This window comes from Cnephaeus nilssonii (genome assembly GCF_951640355.1).
Source record: "Cnephaeus nilssonii genome assembly, chromosome: 12".
Taxonomy (NCBI): Eukaryota; Metazoa; Chordata; class Mammalia; order Chiroptera; family Vespertilionidae; genus Cnephaeus; species Cnephaeus nilssonii.
In genome coordinates, this window is record NC_137083.1 from 72,289,204 (window position 1) to 72,307,537 (window position 18,334).

An 18,334-nucleotide genomic window follows, 5' to 3' on the forward strand; every position below is an offset into this window, starting at 1 on the left:
GAGCAGTATTTTTCTTGCAAGTCTCATAATAACCTGGCAATAACCATGAGCAGTTGTCATTCCATGCTCCCTTCCAACTCTTCTAACAAATCATTCAGACAAAACAGTCCTGCCCTAGCCCCAGCTGGGGTTTTCTCTCCATCCCTTATCTCCTTCCTTTTGCTCTTTCCAGCATCTCTACATCCTTCATAAGATCAAATCAGGAGCCCATTTTTAATGTCAAACCAGTAGCAAATACTAGTAAAGTAGAGAATCTTGTATATGACATTTCTTTGGATCCCAGTGTCCTTTTGATTCCATTCATTAAGGCTTCCTTTAAAATATCATTAACTTCTTTAGATGTTTCATGGTCAGGAACAATCAATAGACTTAGTTCAGGTTCCCTATTGCCCAAAGGGTAGGAAGTGTGGTGGATTCATTTAAGGGTGAATTTTAAATAGTGATTTTCACCTCGGAGATCTTGGTGTCTTGGAAGCTGTGGGATTACTACAAGGGCTTTCAATATCCATTATGCTCACGAAGCATCTTGGTTTTCCACATCACAAGCTCCTACAGAAATGACAACCCTCTTCTCATACTAGTATTTTTTTATTTTTCATGTATTTACCTATTTGCTTCCTACTTAATATCTCTATGTTTTACTTCTGCTCCTAAAGCATTATCTTACTTTGTATTAGTCTTTATCTTATTTTTATGGGCTATTTGTAATTTGTCAAAATCACTTGGATGTTTTTCTTATCACAGATACTAACAAGGTCATTGTGATCAGTGTCATTTGTAAGTTGAGAGTCCTCTTAACTTGTTCATTCTGGTCCCTGATAAAACAGTAAAGGTGCAAAAACTGTAGTCCCGGCTATATATCAGATAAGAGTCACACCTGAAATTCACATTGCGCGTCACCACCCTCTTTTGATGGCTACTTCCGAGTCCTACATATTCTTATCTGAATCCTAATCCTGATTTCCTATACTTAGCTTGTTGATACATAAACTATTTGGGGTCAAATGGACAAGCCTTACTTTTATACGTATTACAATAAACCCATCTCCTTTCATAGGAGATGAGAGAAAGAAAGACATCTGCAAAAGGAGCTAATGGTCCCTTTACTTGGCACAAACATCAATAGTGAAATGAATAATGTCTGACCCCTTTTAGAGGCACTTAAGCATTTTCACTTTTTTTTTTTTTCTGTAGAAGAGATCTGAAATCTATGTGAGCCCACCTCTGAGGTACAAAGAAACTTCTATGTTGTTGGAGTAGTGGGTTAATGGTCGCCACCTTCCAGCTAGTAAAATCTCAGAGATCTGTGTACTTAATATCTAGAAGTAGTAAAGCCAAAATAGAAGGAAAAAGAGACTCAGGGTATCAAGACTGTTGTCTCCTTCAGGCACATAGGATTTTAGCATTTTCTTCAGGGATGTCTCCTGACCTAGATGTTTGCCATTGTCTGGGGAGAACATGTCAGGGGTTCAACAGGGAGTCTGTTTATATCTCTCATGTGGCCTGAGAACCAACTCTCAGCCTTAACTCCTCTGGCCCCAGGGGGCAATGCCAAGCAGCCGAATGGCATCTCTTGGAATCCTGGGAATTTGCCTGCCTGGCCCCAAGATACTTAGGAAATTAGCCTTGACCTCCAGGCCCTGGGATGCCACCGGACACATGTATTATTCTAAAAATGGAGACTAAAAATCTTAATAAATATATACACATATTAGAACACCTTTTCTCTTTACGTTAGTAAATAGAGCAAATGCTTTTGGATTTCTTTATTAATTAATTGGATATACTTTTTCTTATAAGATTTTAAATGTGGCTTTTGTAGAGAAAAGTGGTAAAAGGAAGACACTCAATAATGAATCCCACTGTCTTTTTGCTTAGAGGAGACCTTCAGTTCCTTAAAGAAGAGTTTCAGATTACTTTCAGCAGATTCAGTTGGTTATCCATTTTCTAACGGCAGACAGTGTAGGGTCCTGGGGTGGGCACTGGGAAGCTTTGAGGAACTTAGACCTGAAGTGGGAAGAGAAGCAGGGGGGAGAGGCATGGGCAAGAGAAGCAGAATGCTTAGAAGGCTTTGATACACGCTAAAATAGAAATAAAAACATATGTGGTGGAAGCCAAGAGCAGAAGAGCAGTTCTGATGAGGCTGTCAGGGAAGGCTGACAGAGGCCCAGAAATCTGAGCTGAGCCTTGGGCGTGGCTATGGGTCTGCCAGGCAGGCTCCTGTGCAGCAGGACTCGGGCCATACTCCATGCCTAGTCCAGAGTGTGTGCTTCCTAAATATAGGATATCCCCCCATAATGTACACACACACTTTGAGTAATTATAAAGGCAGTGTTTATTAAAATACATTTCATTTTCAAAACTGAGCCATCAGCTGTTAAAGTGTGTATACATTTTTGGGGACACCCTGTATTTGTTGAATGGCCTTTCTGGAAAGCCCATGATCTGGGAATGACTCTCATTCCACCTTTATAACTAGAGTAGGTAGAGGCACTTACCCAAAATAGTTTAGTAAAGAATTTCTCTCCCTACTAAAAAGCCTGGTGCTCAGGAACAAGCAAGGAAGAGAGATCGGTGATGAAATCCAGTGAATGTAATTCCATTTTCTTGACATATTGTGGTATGCCATTTCCAGCTTTTATTATTATTGCTAGTAATATAGAAAAGGCAGCCCTAGGTGGTTTGGCTCAATGGATAGAGCATTGGCCTATGGAAGGGTCCTGGGTTCAGTTCTGGTCAAAGGCACATGCCTGGGGGTGTGCTGGAGGCAGCTGATCACTGATTCTCTCTCATCATTGATGTTTCTATCTCTCTTCTCTCTCCTTTCCTCTCTGAAATCAATAAAATAATAATAAAAAGGCAAATAGTGAGCCATGATTGACAGGACATTTTAACTGTTCTGAGAGATTCACTTAACAGTGTAAAATGCACTATTAAGTCTCTCCCTTATGTCTGGCATTTGTTTTTGAGAACAAATATGTAACAACTAGGGAGGAAGTCTAAGAGAAACTACTTTCAGAACTAAATACACATTTCTCCCAGTAGCATAAAACTAAGGTTTTTCTCAATTGTTCCCTGTTTTCACAACATATTACGATAATGGCACAGATACCTGTAGAAATCCAACAGGCAAACTGAGAAGCTGTTCTTGCCCAGTGCCTGTCAGGACCTGCTTCATTCTCTGGCACCTACCCACACTCACGCAGGATCAGCTGCGCCCCAGGTGCTGGCCACCCTAGGCAATGGGGGTGCTTTAAAAGGCTCAGGTGATCCAGCCTCTGCCAGGTGGCTCAGTTGGTTGGAGCAACGTCCCTTACACCAAAAGAGGTGGTGGTTCGATTCCCGTAAGGGCACATACCTAGGTTGCAGGTTCTATCCCATTCTGAGCATGTACGGGAAGCAACCAATTGAAGTTTCTCTCTTACATCGAAGTTTCTCTCTCTCCCTCTCTCTCTGTCTCTCTCTCAAAATCAATAAAACAAACAAACAAACAAACATATCCTCTGTGAGGACTGAAAATAAAATAAAATAAAAGATTCATGCAATTCAACCCAAGCTAGGATTGTAGCTTGTCTGGTTCTGAGAGGGTGCTCCACTTCTAATCACTGAGACCACACCCCACTCTGTACCCCACTTCTGGACTTTGGGAATTGACCTTTGCTGCCTTGTTGGGAATTCACCCAGCATCTGCATTCCTTGAGGTTTGGGGTTTTACCTTCGTCTTTACATTGGTCCTTTACTCCTTTCCCAACCCACCTGCGGGGATCCAGAGTCTGGCCTTGGAAGTGCAGGCCCGTCACTCCCCAAACAGATGACTTCTGGAATTCCCCTTGCTAAATGCTGCCCACCCACCGCAAGAAAACCGTCATTTTCCTCGATCACTGTCTGCTTGGATCGTGGCCAGTTTTAAAGAGAGGCTCTGTGGCACAGTGCTTAAGGCCCTGGGCCCTGGAGGGCGCGTCGTCTGGATTCAAACTCTGACTCAGAGTTTGACTCTGCCACCTCCGACCTGTGTAATCCTGCGCAAATGGCTAAGCCTGCGTTTCCTTATCTGCAAAATGAAGAGGCCTGGATAGCAACAAAAGCAGCCTCCTCAAAGGACCACTGGAGCAGTAAGTAAGCTGTGCCACCGAGCTGGCCTATAGGAGAGCGGAAGGAGGCAGCCCCCTCCTGTCTCCCTTCCCCCTGCATGTTTAGCGCCACGGGGTTTGCCCCACTGCACTGAAGTTAGGCCTTTTCATTGGTATCGGCTACCGCTCATCAGGTCCCCTCCTGGTCTGAAAAGAACTCTGAGCTGCTGTGGCCTGCAAGGGGACAAAGGCCTTGGTGGCGCACAGAGGCCCTGTGGATCTGGCTCCTGCTAGTGTCCCTTGCTCTGACCACACTCACTTGCCACTGGTGCCCAGAACATGCCAAGTGTCCTCCGGTCTCTGGGCCTTTTTCTCCTGCCGTCCCCTCTGCTGGACCAAACCAGGGACCCGCTTACTGCCTCCAGTGCCTGGTGAACATGTGTTTCGGCTTTGGAGACTGTTGAAAATCCTCTGCTTTCTGCCCAGTGTTGGCCTGCCCCTTAGTTACACGGCCTCACTTGGATGTGTTTACATGTGTGCTTCCCAGATAAACGCTAAACCTCTTGGGGGTAGGAGCAGTGAGTTAACACTCAGCCCACGCCTGCGTCTGCGCCTGCCCATACCCTCCCCTGGCAGCCCTATGCAAAGCAATGGGTGTGGGATCCTGAGGTTGGCATGTGAAATGTCCAGTCCCGCACAGAGCCAGAGGCAGGACAGGGAGAAGGGGCCTTGTGGATTTTTTCTTTACCTTTGCTTCCTTTCCTCCCAGTCTCCTCCTTGTTTCATGACTTGGGTCCAGAAATCAGCATACTTTCCAGTTAATCATTGTAAACGAGAAAATGTAATTGTGTTTGATACCCACAACGTACATGAGATGACCCAGTGCAATGTCTAGATGCAATTTGCCTTTTTTACATAGAATCTATCAATGTCCATTTGTATCGTAATGTCGTTGCTGGGCTCAGGAAAAGGTTTATACATTGAATGCACCTTTTACAAATTTTCCTGTTAAATTCCTACTCTGAGATTAAGCACATAGGTACACCATCAAAATGCCTGCCTCTTAATGACCTAAACAGCTCCCGTGGCTAAGGGGAAGCTCAGTTGTGTTTTTAGGAATATGCACTTCCTCTACTTTGAAATAATGACCAATAAGAGACATCTTCGCAAGTTTCGATGAAGAAAACAAGTTGTGTTTTATATCTGAACCATCAGCATGTTCCCGTGAGAGGCAGGAAGTATGTACTTTGTGCAGGTGTCAATCTGTTCTACCAGTTAATTCCCCGGGTATTTGCACAGTACATGGGTCATGCAGATTTCCTTTAAGACAAAATTAAAAAACATTTCCTCCACCCTAAACAATGGTTCATATGAAAGCAGGCCATTTTTTTGTTTCCTGAACTAACTGAGAAAGAGTTTAAACTATTTTAAACATTTTAACCTTTGATTGAGTAGTTGACAAAATATGTGATGGAAGGATGTCAGTTTAATTAAACCTGTGTTGCAAGGAAAGAAGCTAAGGGGTCGGGTTAGATTGGCAGTTAAGAGCTCCTCCTCCGAGTTCTAGTGCAGCTTGAAGGCTGTGACGATGGACAGGAGAGAGGTAACACTGGAGAGTGGAGAGGAAAGAAAACAGGTCTGGAATGTGGAAATTTTGCTCATTCAGCTAAAAAACAGTGTACTAGTATGTAGGGGCTTCCAGTGCATTCCAGGTATAGGAGTCCGTGGCAGGTCATTGCCAACCCATTTGTGACCATATAGTTTTTCTTCCAAACTTGGGCACTTCTAGGCATGAATGGGGACACTACTACTAGTTAGTTACCCAGGGCTGGCCAGTAGTAACTGGTTTATGCAGGGCAACCTAGGACATATGAACACCTCCCTCCTATGTCACCATGAGGCTCTGGGCTTGCAGTTGGCTGTAAGCCCAAGTGGCCTCAAGGGATGGAGGACCATTGAGCATGGTTGGTTTGGGAACCCTCTATGGTGTTTCAAAACTCTCCGGTTTAAATGGGCCCGACTCCCAAGTATTTTCCTGGCAGGAAGAACATCTGGAGCTATACAGGGTGACTCATCTGTTATCTTTGGGTGAAACCATCTAAGGTGTATATCTTTAAGCCAACCTTGGGTACAATTACTTCTAAACCTGACCTCACAAATGTAACCACTAGTGAGCTTTGAAAAACAAAGACTCTTAGGCCCCATCTCTAGAAGTGCTAATTTAGTAGGTCTGTAATGGGCCCAGGCATCAGTATTTTTAAAAATTCCTTTGGTTTGTCAGCTGTTCAGCCAAGTTTGGATTTGTAAAGATGCTACGAGGTTTTAAAAAGGCTGAAAATGTCAAATTTTCAATAAGAATATTAGAAATTGAGCACCAATGTGGGAAGAGAGAATTTTAGAGAATTGGAATATGGTCCATAATTTAATTGCACTTTTTATAGGGCCCAAACAGGGGCAGATTGTATAAAAAAATATGCCTCTTATTTTGCCCAAGCCTTCTTTACTGGCTCAGGAACAACTGGAGGCATTAGAGGTGAGGTGTTTTTGAACTAAACCCTGAAGGTTCTAAGGTTTTAACAGACAGCAGAATTTGGTAAAAAAATTTCAGCAAAAGTTTTCAAAGGAAACTGCATGAAGGGAGGCAAGCAGATAGCTATAAACTCTGGGTGGTGCTCCTATCTATCTTATTCCTTATTGTAGCCCCTGACACATAATAGTAGATGTATAATAATCATTTATTGAAAGGTGAATAGTTTTTTTAGGGGGACTCTATTATAGTATATGAGAATGACTCTCATTACTTTTATATAGTTGGAGAAATTGAAGCATACAAACATAAAATAGCTTGCCCAAAATATTTTTAGGACTGGTGTTTACTATATCCAAACAAGTATACTCCCTGTTTATAAACCAGATTCTCTGGGATGACTGAAGAAGAGAAATCTATTGCCCTAACATCCTTCACCCTTCCTTCCATGGTGTGCAGTACCACACTATTGAGACTCTAAGCATTCTAGCTGGAAGAGGCCACAAAAGCATTAGGCCCTTATATTGAAACCAACTGATCTGATTACTATATGCATGCATTTTCCTGACTGTTAGAGAAAAAGAATTTTGTGCCTGCATATTTAGGAATGATCATACTCAAGTTTTAGAAAAAAAAAAAGTTGCAAAAGTATCTTTTCTTATTCTGGCACAATACTCTTTCCACTCTGTCAGGGTGCCTTTGAGTACCTATGTGTTAGGGATATTTCTAGGGGCCGAGGGCTTATTTTTTAGAAACTTCTTTAAAAAGAAACATAGCATGCAAATTTTTTCTTCAGGAGCTCTGTGTACATTAATGAAGATAATATACTATTATAGTATATACAAGGTCCAGAGTATGGAAGCGTGTGTTTCTTGGCATAAACCACCTTTGTATGAAAATGGCAGCCCTGCCCTTTCCCCACTGCAAACCCCGCCAGCTGAGTCATGAAAAGGCCCAGAACCCCACAGGTGCGCACAGCCCAGGTCTCCTAGGGCCCAGTTCTCTCTCACCATTTCATCATAGAGAACTTATGTTGAAACTAGGGCAAACTCAAAAGCCGTTTCACTTGAAATATGCAAGTGTCTGTTGTTTCTATGGTCTTGAGTGGGCAGGCTGCATACTGGACTTTCCAGATGTTACAGCCATTCTTACTTTAAGCCCATTTATGTATGTATGTATGTATGCATTTACTTATTTATGTTAATCCTCACCTGAGGATATTTTTCCCATTGATTTTTAGAGAGAGAGTGAAAGGGAGGGAGGGAGAGGGAGAGAGACACATTGATTGGTTGCCTCCTACCCCCAACCACACTGGGGTGGGGATGGAACCTGCAACACACGTACACGTCCTTGACTATGAATCCAACTCAGGGTCCAAGTTCTAACCACTAAACAACACTGGCCAGGGCTAAGCCCCTTTAAAATGTAGCTGACACTGTTATTAATTGGGAGAATTACCCACATCACGAACTTTTTTACAGTTCAATGCTATTTAGTGTATCTTATCCTATCTAATAAAGAGGGAATATGCAAATTGACCATCATGCCATAACAAAAATGGCTGGGCCCACAGTGGAGGCAGGGATTCCATAACACAAGATGGCTGCGCCCACAGCAGAGGCCGAGTTCCCGTAACGAGCCTTAATGAGCAATCAGCAGGGACCTGAGGCTGCGCCCCCCCGCCTGGTAGGGCTTGACAGGGGACCTCAAGCCATGCCCCCCACCCGGTGCCAGGCCGGGGGACCTCAGGCTGCACCCCCTGTCCAGCAGGGCTTGACAGGGGACCTCAGGCCGAGACCCCTGCCCCGGCACTGGGCTAGGCGACCTGAGGCCAAGCTCCCCCCCACCCAGTGGGGCTTGATGGGGATGGGGACAGCCGGGTCTGGATCTAGCCCAATGGGGTTGGGACCAGTCGGGTCTGGGTCTCGCTCAATTTCGAGGCGCACGTGGGTAGGTGGGGACTTGACTCTGGTTCCCGTGGCACGCCCCAGACTCTGACAGGAGGAAGATTTTCATATACATTTTACTAATTTTCTTTCATCTCTGACACTTCTATTATAGAGAAAGGGCAAATAGCAATATTAAAATATTTCCTCTAATTCCCTTTTAATGTGCACAAATTTTGTGCACCAGGTCACTAGTCTTAAATAATATGACATTTTATTCACTTAGAACCAAAGTGGAGCTAATTCTTTTTTTTTTTCTTTTTCTTTTTACCACAATTAGGAGGTAGAGAATATAAAAAAGACTTTCCATAAGCATTTAAAATGTATACCACTGTTGGCTGAACTTGAAAGTGTTTCAGATTTTTATGAATGAATAATATCTCCCCATTTTATTATAGTTCTTTATTCAATGATGTGAGGATAATTTCCCACCAAAGATGACTATAATGCTCTTTTATAAGCTGGGGAATATCCATCACTATCTCCCAAACAAACACACAAACAATAGTCCCAACAGAAGATAATATTACCAACTAGAGGCCCAGTGCATGAAATTCGTGCACGAGAGAGAGAGGAGTCCCTCAGCCTGGCCTGCACCCTCCCCAATCTGGGACCCCTTGGGGGATGTCCGACTGCCTCTTGCAATCCAGGACTACTGGCTCCTAACCACTTGCCTGCCTGCCTGATCACCCCTAACCACCTCTGCCTGCCTGATGGCCCCTAATCACCTCTGCCTGCCTGCCTGATCGCCCCTAACTGCTCCCCTGCTGGCCTGATTGCCCCTAACCACCTCTGCCTCACCCTGCACCCAGGCTTCCCTACCTCTGGCCAGCTGCAGGCACCCAGGACCCGGGCTGGCTTCGCCCACACCGGCTGCAGCCACAGGGGACTGTGGGCGGGTGGCTTCGCCCGGGCTGCAGCCACAGGTGCCCAGGCAGCGGGGTGGGCAGCTTGTCCCTCTCCCAGGCTGCAGGTGCAGACATAGCCGCTGGCACCCAGGACCGCAGAGCAGGCGGCTTGTCCCTCTCCCGAGCCGGGCCGCGCCGCAGGTGCAGGCACAGCCACTGGTGCCCAGGACCTCTTGTCCCTCTCCCAGGCTGCAGCCTGGCTGGTCCCCATTCTTCTCTTGCAAGCTCATTTGTGCCTGGCTGGTCCCCATTCCTCTCTCCCCAGTGTTGAGTGTCTGAGCAGTTACAGCATGATGGCATGACGACCATTTGCATATTAGCTATTTATTACATAGGATGTGCTGAGTTCTTTGAGATAATTTATCTTTTAAAACTTATGCTTTGATTATAGCTATATCGAATAAAGTTAAAAATTACTATTATATATATATATATATATATATATATATATATATTTTTTTTTTTTTTTTTTTAATATATTTTATTGATTTTTTCAGAGAGGAAGGGAGAGAAATAGAGAGTTAGAAACATCGATGAGAGAGAAACATCGACCAGCTTCCTCCTGCACGCCCCCTACTGGGGATGTGCCTGCAACCAAGGTACGTGCCCTTGACCGGAATCAAACCTGGGACCTTTCAGTCCTTAGGCCGACGCTCTATCCACTGAGCCAAACCGGTTTCGGCTAAAAATTACTATTATATTGATATTAATTAGCAATCACCCTAGAATGATTTCAGGTTGAAAGAGATCACAGAGGCTGTTATTTTGAAACCAAAACAGATCTGATTACCATGTGCATGCCTTTTGCTGACTACTAAAAAAAATTCATGTCTATTTAAGAATCATTACATTCAAGCTTTGGAAAAGAAAATTACAAATGCATATTTGTATTTTCCAACAAAGATCTCCTCTAAGATGTCTTGATTTGTCTCAGAACTAACATCAGAATTATCTCAACTAATTTCTCTCCTCCTGACAATAGTCCAGGAGAATCACATAATCTTGTCTTTTCTTCTCTTGTGATAGATTTTAAAATATCTTTTTAGACAGTAACCATGTGAAAACATGGATAACATTTTAAACTTCTTTAGCCCTTAAATTCCTGTTAATGTTAAAAAAGAGGAAGTGGAAGTTAGCCTCATATAACCACTCCGTTCCCTTCTAATTCTAAAATTCCGTCATTTTGTGCTTATATGATTTTATTCCCAATGCTACCATATACTGTCCTCCCATTTCGTGCAATTATAGTGTAACTGTTCTCTGCTCATCCAGACTAGCTATGCTTTATTACATCCTGTGCCCTAACCAGTCATCTTCCAAAATGCCTACCTTCAGCATGCCATCCTTATGCTTGAAGGGCTCCTGACCACACTGCTGACCTGGTAAGAGTTGAAACTTATCATGTGTACTAGATTCAGGACTCTGCCACCTGGCCATGATGAGTCTTTTCATCTTATGATCAACCACTCTGTCACTAAATTCTATTCCAATAAAAAATGGGCTATGAGGCATTGCAGGCTCATGACCTTGGAGAGACATTCTCGCTCCCATGCTTTGCTCATTTAGAATGCCCCCCTTTGCTTCTCTCAGATATTTGCATTCCATTTGTCCTGTATGACCCAACTCAGACTGCATCTCCTTCATTCTCTTCTCCATTAACCTTTCTTTAGTGCATCCTCCTTCTCTTTCCCTAATGCCCTCTCCATAGTAGGGCCTCCCTAACACTTAATACCATTCACTTAAAACAAACTTTATTGAGGAATGATTAGCAAATATAATTGTATATATTTAAAGTATACAATATGATCATTTGATATACATCTACATTGTAGAATGATTACCAAAATCAAGATAATTAATACCATTCACTTTTTAACCTTTTGCACTCAGATGTCGAGTGTGACTCGACACGGTTAGCATCGGTAGCAGCTCGTATGTCGAATTGTATTGAATGTATCAATAATTTGAAATATAAAAAAATCCAAATAAATAAGTTTGTATGAAAAGAAACTCCAGTTTTTTATTCTACTGCCACACTTTGTAAAATCTGGGGTATTTAAAAAATTAAATCCCGAGTAAAATAAAGGAATCGAGAAAAAAGCAAGCAAGTGCAAAGGTAACCCTTATTATGCAATAGTCACTGTTACTTACTTTTGACTTATTATTATTATATACTAGAGACCCAATGCATGAATTTGTGCACAGGTGGGGTCCGGCCAGCCCAGCCCCAATTGGGGTGGATCAGGGTTGGGCCTGCTGGGGTGAAGGGCTGCAGGAGGTTGGCCAGGCGGCCCCACCCCCGGTTAGTGTGTGTGGGGGATCAGGGGTGAGGCCAGCTGGGGGGGGAGGGCCCACAGAAGGTTGGTTGGCCAGCCCCACCCCTGCTCCAGCAGGTTCGCAGGCCGAAGCGGACGTCATAGCAACTGGTCATTCTGTCGTTCTGATCATTAGGGCGTTCTGGTCACTGGCTTTTTATATATAGACTAGAGGCCCGATGCACAAAGATTCGTGCAAGAATGGGCCTTCCTTCCCCTGGGCCTTTTCACTCTGGCCTGGAGCCGCCTTTCCGCCTTCCCACGCTGCCTAGAGGCCCGGAGCGGCTGGGGCGGTGCGGAATGCCTGCATCACCATGGTGACAACGCAAGCATCCTGCCCTGCCCCAGGCCACTCGGCACCTGTGTATACAAATTAACCTGCCATCTTTGTTGGGTTAATTTGCATACTCACTCCTGATTGGCTGGTGGGCATCGCGAAGGTACGGTCAATTTGCATCTTGCTCTTTTACTAGTGTAGATATTTGGTCTATTTCCAAAATGATGATGAGAGAGCTTACTATAGTAACTGCATAAAACAGCATTCCAGTTGGAAATGAAAGTGAAAATTAAAATCCATATGTGGGAGAGAATAAATAACATGGGTCAATAAAACTTAAAATCTAGTTATATGTTTCCTGGCAGTCAAACCAAAAAGAATCCATTAGTTACCATGTGGCAGTGACTTACTGTTGTGATATTGTATGTGTGTATTTTTTAAAGCTTTTCATCTGTATGTATCTTGTCTCATAATTCTAATCTTTGTGATTTCTGGAAATTATTTTAGGAATTACCCTTTGTAGTATGTGTTTAGTTCAGCATATAAGACTTGAATAAGTGAATTAATTGATGGCTAATGTGATATCAGAATTATAAAATTAAAGCCATTTTATTTATCTAGAAATTCCAAATATGTACATAATAAACACATGGATGGAAATGGGAATATAAAAAGAAGACATAAAAATCTTGGAAGGAGAAGGGTCTGAAGTTGTGATCACTTTAATTAGAGGAAATTTTAAGAAGCATTCAGAGCCCACTCTTTTTAGGTAAATATCAATATAGATATCTCATTTATAGAGCAGCAAACCTTTAGTAATATAAGAAACAAATTCAGTGGAACTAAATGGTATAGGCTAATTTATGCCATTAAAACCAGTGGAATAGGTGGTAAAACACCTTGAAATAAAAAATCATGACACAGCCAGGCCAGTTCTGAGTTTCCTTCCCCTCCCTACGTGGCTGTTTTTTTGGATGGAGAGGATACTGTAGAACAAGCATGTCAAACTCAAAGGCCAACACAAGCCAAATAAACAAGCTTTAGGTTTATGTGGCGGCAAAAAAACAAAAGCTTCATTTTTCATAGAAATGTAGGTTTATTTCGATAGAGACATGCTGAATACAAAGGGCTGAAATAAATGGGTAATCATTAACATAAAATAATAGAACATTTTAATAAAAATTAATATTTTTTCTTGAACATTAACTTACCAGACACTAAATAACTGCACAAATTACTAAGTGTGACGCAAATAAACCTATTTTTCTTGTTCTCCAAAAGTGAAATATTTCCTGTTGCGCACACCAAACAAGTCAGTCCAAGACTAATGACGTGGCCATCGGCTGCTAAAATGGTGCTCTCGTGGGTAAGGTGCGTAAGGGAAATGAATGCAACACAATTATAGTAATCAGTCATTAGCGAACGTTGTACAATATCCTATAACAGGCTATTGTAAAAATTAAGTTATGAAATTTTTATTAAAACGTTTCTTACATACCATTATATTGGCTGGGCCACAAAAATGTTCCTGTGGGCCGGATGTGGCCCGCGGGCCGCGAGTTTGACATGCTTGCTGTAGATAATACTGTGCTATTCCTCTCACTGTACATCAGGGTTTAATTTCTTCTACAACCAGAGTTATTATTCTAACCTTGGCATAGGAGCCTTTTGTAAAATGCAGGGAACACTCTAGGCTGGTGCTGTCCAAATGCTCTACATCTATGCTGACCCATATGGTAGCCCCTAGCCAGTGATGGCGAACCTATGACACGCGTGTCCGTAGCCATTTCTGATGACACGCGGCCGCATGCTGAGGATGAAACATTTGCTGCTCCTGAGGATGAAACATTTGCGACTAGAGTCTTGGAGTTAGTTTTCTCCTCAAAGTGACACACTACCCGAGTTATGCTCAGTTTTTTGGCGAAGTTTGACACACCAAGCTCAAAAGGTTGCCCATCACTGCTTAGTCTCATGTGCTGGGAACTCTTTGTGGCTGGAGTGACTGAGGAACTGAATTTAAGTTTTATTTTATGTAAATTACTTAAACTTAAATTTCAAGAGGCTAAGTGGCTACAGAATTGGACAGGGCTCCTTTTACCAAGCTGCTTGCCTTTAGACCAGAACTTCCCTTACCGGATTTGGTACCTTTAATAATAGATTCAATTGATTGCTGTTTATTATCATGTGAAATTTTAAACTACCATGTATTAACAGTGAGGCTTTGGATGTCTTTATTCTTTTAAGAAATCTATGCCATCAAAATAAAATTTAGGGAAATTCATTATTTATTGTCATGGTAACATGAGGAGGATCACCCCTGTTTCTGTCATTAGGTTTATGCTTGTACTCAAAGAAAAGGACTAGGAGTCTCTGTAAGATGTAAGCACCCCTCCTCTGCCTTCTGGCACATGGCACTCTAGGTCTCTCTCCCTCTCTGCAGGGCATTCTGAAGCCCTAAGTGGGGCATCTGAGTGAGCGGGCCTCCCAAATTCTTCTCAAGGCAGATTTTTTCTGTTGGTCTTGCTTTGCTCACAGTTCTATGAGCAAGTGGGTGGGGTTTGCTTTCTCTAAGCCAGCAGGAGCTTGCTCTAACGCTCCCTTTTAATTTCTCTAATATGAGGATCCCCACGCTTGCTCTCTGAAATGCTATTTTGTAAACTGCTATTCCCTCTAACTGTTATGCCCTTTTTCCATCTGCATTGAAGTCTCTTTTCCCAGAGGGCTCTTCTTTCTCAACTTAGTCATGCTCTGTGTGGAGAGCCACATCCACACTCCTGGCCTCTCTGACTCATCGGGGAGGTTTGCCCGCTCCGGGAACCCCACTCACACTGTGGTGGAACAACAGGGAGGCTCCAGCGAAGCCAGCCCTTCCTGACTTCTGCCTCTTTTCCTGGCATCTCTCCTTCTTGCCCAAAGCTACAGGAGAAGGGGAAAAAGCAAAAAAAAAAAAAAAAAAAAAAAATGCCCTTACCCCTTTTAAGGTAATGTTTTTAGTAAATAGTTTATAGCAATTCCCATTTTCAGTTTATAAGCTACTTTGGTTATTGCTGCTACCTTTAAATATTCCATGATCTGGCTAGCAGAAAAACCTGCCATGGCTCCAAATTTCCTTTTCCCTCCACCAGCAAGCCAAGAGAGTCCATTCTGACAGCTACGTTTTCCTTCTAGTTACAGGTTAAATTGTTCCCCTTTTAGAAATCTATTATTCATGAATGTGAACAGTCTCAACTATAGCTTCCTCCATCGATGGACGGGGAGGCCCAGGGGGTGAAGTGGTTCATTCACCCCATTGACTGCTCTGGGACAGTACAGAACTGGGTCTTCACACCCTATCTCCCAGGCCAGGACTTTTCTTGGGCCTCCTGGCCCCTCCAAGAAAACCCTCTGCCAAGGATGGCTCACGCCCACGATTTCACAATCCAGATGGGTTCAGACAATAAATTCCTCTGACTTGATTTGCTAAAAGGGTCAAAGTTAAATAACATCATGAAATAAAAAAACTGACCCCTAAGTCAGATCTAAGTTTGGCCAATAACCTGTTCAATTAACCTATTTTTAATCTCACCAAGTACATCCTGAAAGCATAAAAAGTAACTGCAACGGGAATGTCCCTGTAGCTCAGCGAAAGCTGACGCAGGTAGTCACTAGAGAAGCAACTTTCCACATCTAACTTGAGGTTTCTGTGGGAGAAACCCAGAGCTGGGCATTATTTTTGACTTGGTAGTTTTGTTCAGTTGTGCACAAGTGCCATGTTTTTACCAGTTAAAATACCCTTCGTATATGCATCTATATGAGTATGTATGCATATATATTTGCATAATGTCTTTAGATGCAAGCACTTCTACCCACTTCATTGTGTTTAAGAAAATCACTTCAGTTACTTGATTTTAGCTGAGGGGAACATGCCCACTCTGTAGCCCAGCTTTGGCACAGGACCTCAGAAATGACCGCACTGTGTCAGTTATCTGTGCAGTGGGCACCACCCTTCACTAGACTTTCAACCTGGGAATGGAGAGGGTGACCATTTCACCCTTTCCAGGAGTGGGGTCTGTCTGTGGCTGTGATCAGGAGCTTCGTTTGCCAGAAGAGTGCAGTTATACGAATGGCCATAAAACTCAAGTTAGCTAAATTCCACCTGAACTAAACAGCAGGGTGGGGGAGGGGAGATCAAGCCCAGAAAACGGTGTGTGTGCGCGCTCGCGGGAAAGTGAGAAAAGAATGCACAGGCTGCTGGCCAGAAGAGAGCTGTCCGGGCCCTGACAGCGTCCCCTCTGGGGACAGACCTCCCCTTACCTTGACCACGTGGTCGTTGAGATGCTTGGGGTCACGGTTCACCAGGTCGATCTCCTTGGTATGCACGTCGTACACTTGCCTCTCGTTCATGTCGTCTGCCATGGCCTTGTTGTTGGGCTTGTAGATGTTGCCCTGCTCCCGGGTGGGAACAGTGTAGAGATGTCCCTGCAGAGGGCGGGCGGCCACGGGAGAGAGAGGGGCACCAGCAGTTGGAAGAAATTCTCCAAAAGACAAACAAGCGATCAGAAGTCAGCCTGGCGGCAGAGCAAGCCTCCGGGCTCAAAATCGAAGAAACCGCTCCCGCAGCCGCCAGCTTTTTAAGAGGATCGCGGAGAAGACACCACACCCCTCCTTACCCGGCGGGAGCTCCAGCCTCCCGCGCCCGCCGCCAGGGGTCAGGGCAACCCCCGCCGCGCACCGCCCGGCCCCCGCCCTAGCGCGCCTGGCTCCAGGCACCCCGCCTAGACCCGCGCGGCGATGGGACCGACCCCTGACTTCTCTGCAGCCAGCCCCCCTCTTCCATACCCCGGGTGCTTCACCTGTTCAATTTCCTCGTCCCCGGCCGCTCCTGCCTATCCCCCCTCTCTCCACAATTCCAGTTTCACCCTTGAGATTCAACTTGAACCCCCGGACTCATGGAATGTCCCCATTTCGTGGCTTCCCGGCTGCGTTTCCCGGGCACCTGCCCGCGTCCTCCACCCTCCTTCTGCCCTTCGCTCTCCCTCCGCCCCCCCCCCCCCCGCCCCAACTCCGCGCGCTCCAACCTCAGGGCGGGGCCGTTTCAGACCCCGAACCTCCCTAGTATCTCTCACCTGCACCACGACTCCCACCCACCCTCGGCGCAACGGCGTCGGCGTTTGGGGAAACGAAGTCTCCACACCCAGGCTGGAGGGGGGTGGACGGGGTGGTGGTAGCTGCGGGGAGGGAGGTGCGTCCCGCTTCCAGCACCCCAGCCCGGCGCCGAGGTGCGGGAAGAGCCCTCGAGGCGGCCTGAGAGCTTTGCAAAGTGCAAACACGGCGCGCGCCGCCGGGAGGGCCAGGCGCCCGGCGGGGAGTCGCCGGGACGGTCCCCCGGACGGCGCGGCGGGTGACGAGCTCTCACCCTGCGCCCCAGCTCCCGCCTCCCAGCCGGCCAGGGCCCGCCGCGGGGGGATCCCGCCGTCAGGTAGCACCTGGACCCGCGGAGAAACTTGTCCTCCGACCCAACCTCAAACCCCGACCACTTTCTCTGTACCCCTCCAGCTCAGGGCCCCCGGGTCCCCCCCCAGGAGGAAAACATGAACTACTCCTGCCTCCTCTTCACCTCCCCGCCCAGGCCCATTCCTCAGCCGCTCGGCGCGAGGGCTCTCCAACGTGGAGAGAGGGCTGGGGCGTTTGGAGAGGCAGATAGCAGAAGCAGGCACCCCCCGCGCCCGGCGCGGCGCGCACCCCCGCAAGCCTACCTCGGAGTCCACGTATTTGCCCCCAGACATGCTGGCCCGTGGCTGGATGAAGGCTCTTGAGGTTTCCCCGGGCTGTGATTTAAGGGAACAGAGGAAGAAAGATCTTGTATTGTATGGGGGGCGGGAGGGATGGAGCTGCCGGAGAGGGGGGGGGGGGGGGGGGCGGTGGCTGGGAGGGAGCCTCCTGGCCGCCCGCCCAGGGTTTGTTCTGCTCAGGGTTGGTCAGGACCTGCGCTGCGCCGGGTCTAGGCACATCCCCAAAGTTCCCGTGCGGAGGGCGGGGAGCGCCCTCGGGGGGGAGCAGAGAGCAGGGAGGAAGCGCTTCACCCACGCTGGGCGGCTGGGGCAGATATTTTAAACCCGGGGCAACATCTTCCCAGCGGGGAGCCACTGAGAGGCGTCCCGAGGAGAGCGAATGTTTTCTTGGTGCATCATCCCAGCAGGGGTGGGGAGTGGAGAGTTCCCACACGCCTGCAAGATAGATGCCCAGTAAGGGAGCCAGAGCTTTAGAAAGAATTCTGCCCTTTATAAGCCATTTCTTTTTTTTTTAAATTAC

The 18,334-nt window shown here is 45.7% G+C and overlaps 1 protein-coding gene across 3 annotated transcripts in view; it reads right to left on the reverse strand.

Annotated features, from left to right (window-relative positions):
• Positions 1–18,026, reverse strand: part of CAV1 (caveolin 1) — a 39,592-nt gene extending 21,566 nt beyond the window's left edge. Inside the window, exons 1-3 of one of the 3 annotated variants that reach the window (XM_079786012.1) lie at positions 18,008–18,026; positions 17,779–17,850; positions 16,337–16,501 (exon numbers count right to left, since the gene is read on the reverse strand). In XM_079786012.1, the coding sequence (XP_079642138.1) occupies positions 16,337–16,501; positions 17,779–17,808 (195 nt within the window). In that variant the 5' untranslated portion in view covers positions 17,809–17,850; positions 18,008–18,026. Of the gene's footprint in view, positions 1–16,336; positions 16,558–17,148; positions 17,441–17,778; positions 17,929–18,007 lie in introns of those variants that run through there. The other 2 variants (XM_079786013.1, XM_079786014.1) reach the window with 2 other exon arrangements.
• Positions 18,027–18,334: the final 308 nt, after the last annotated feature.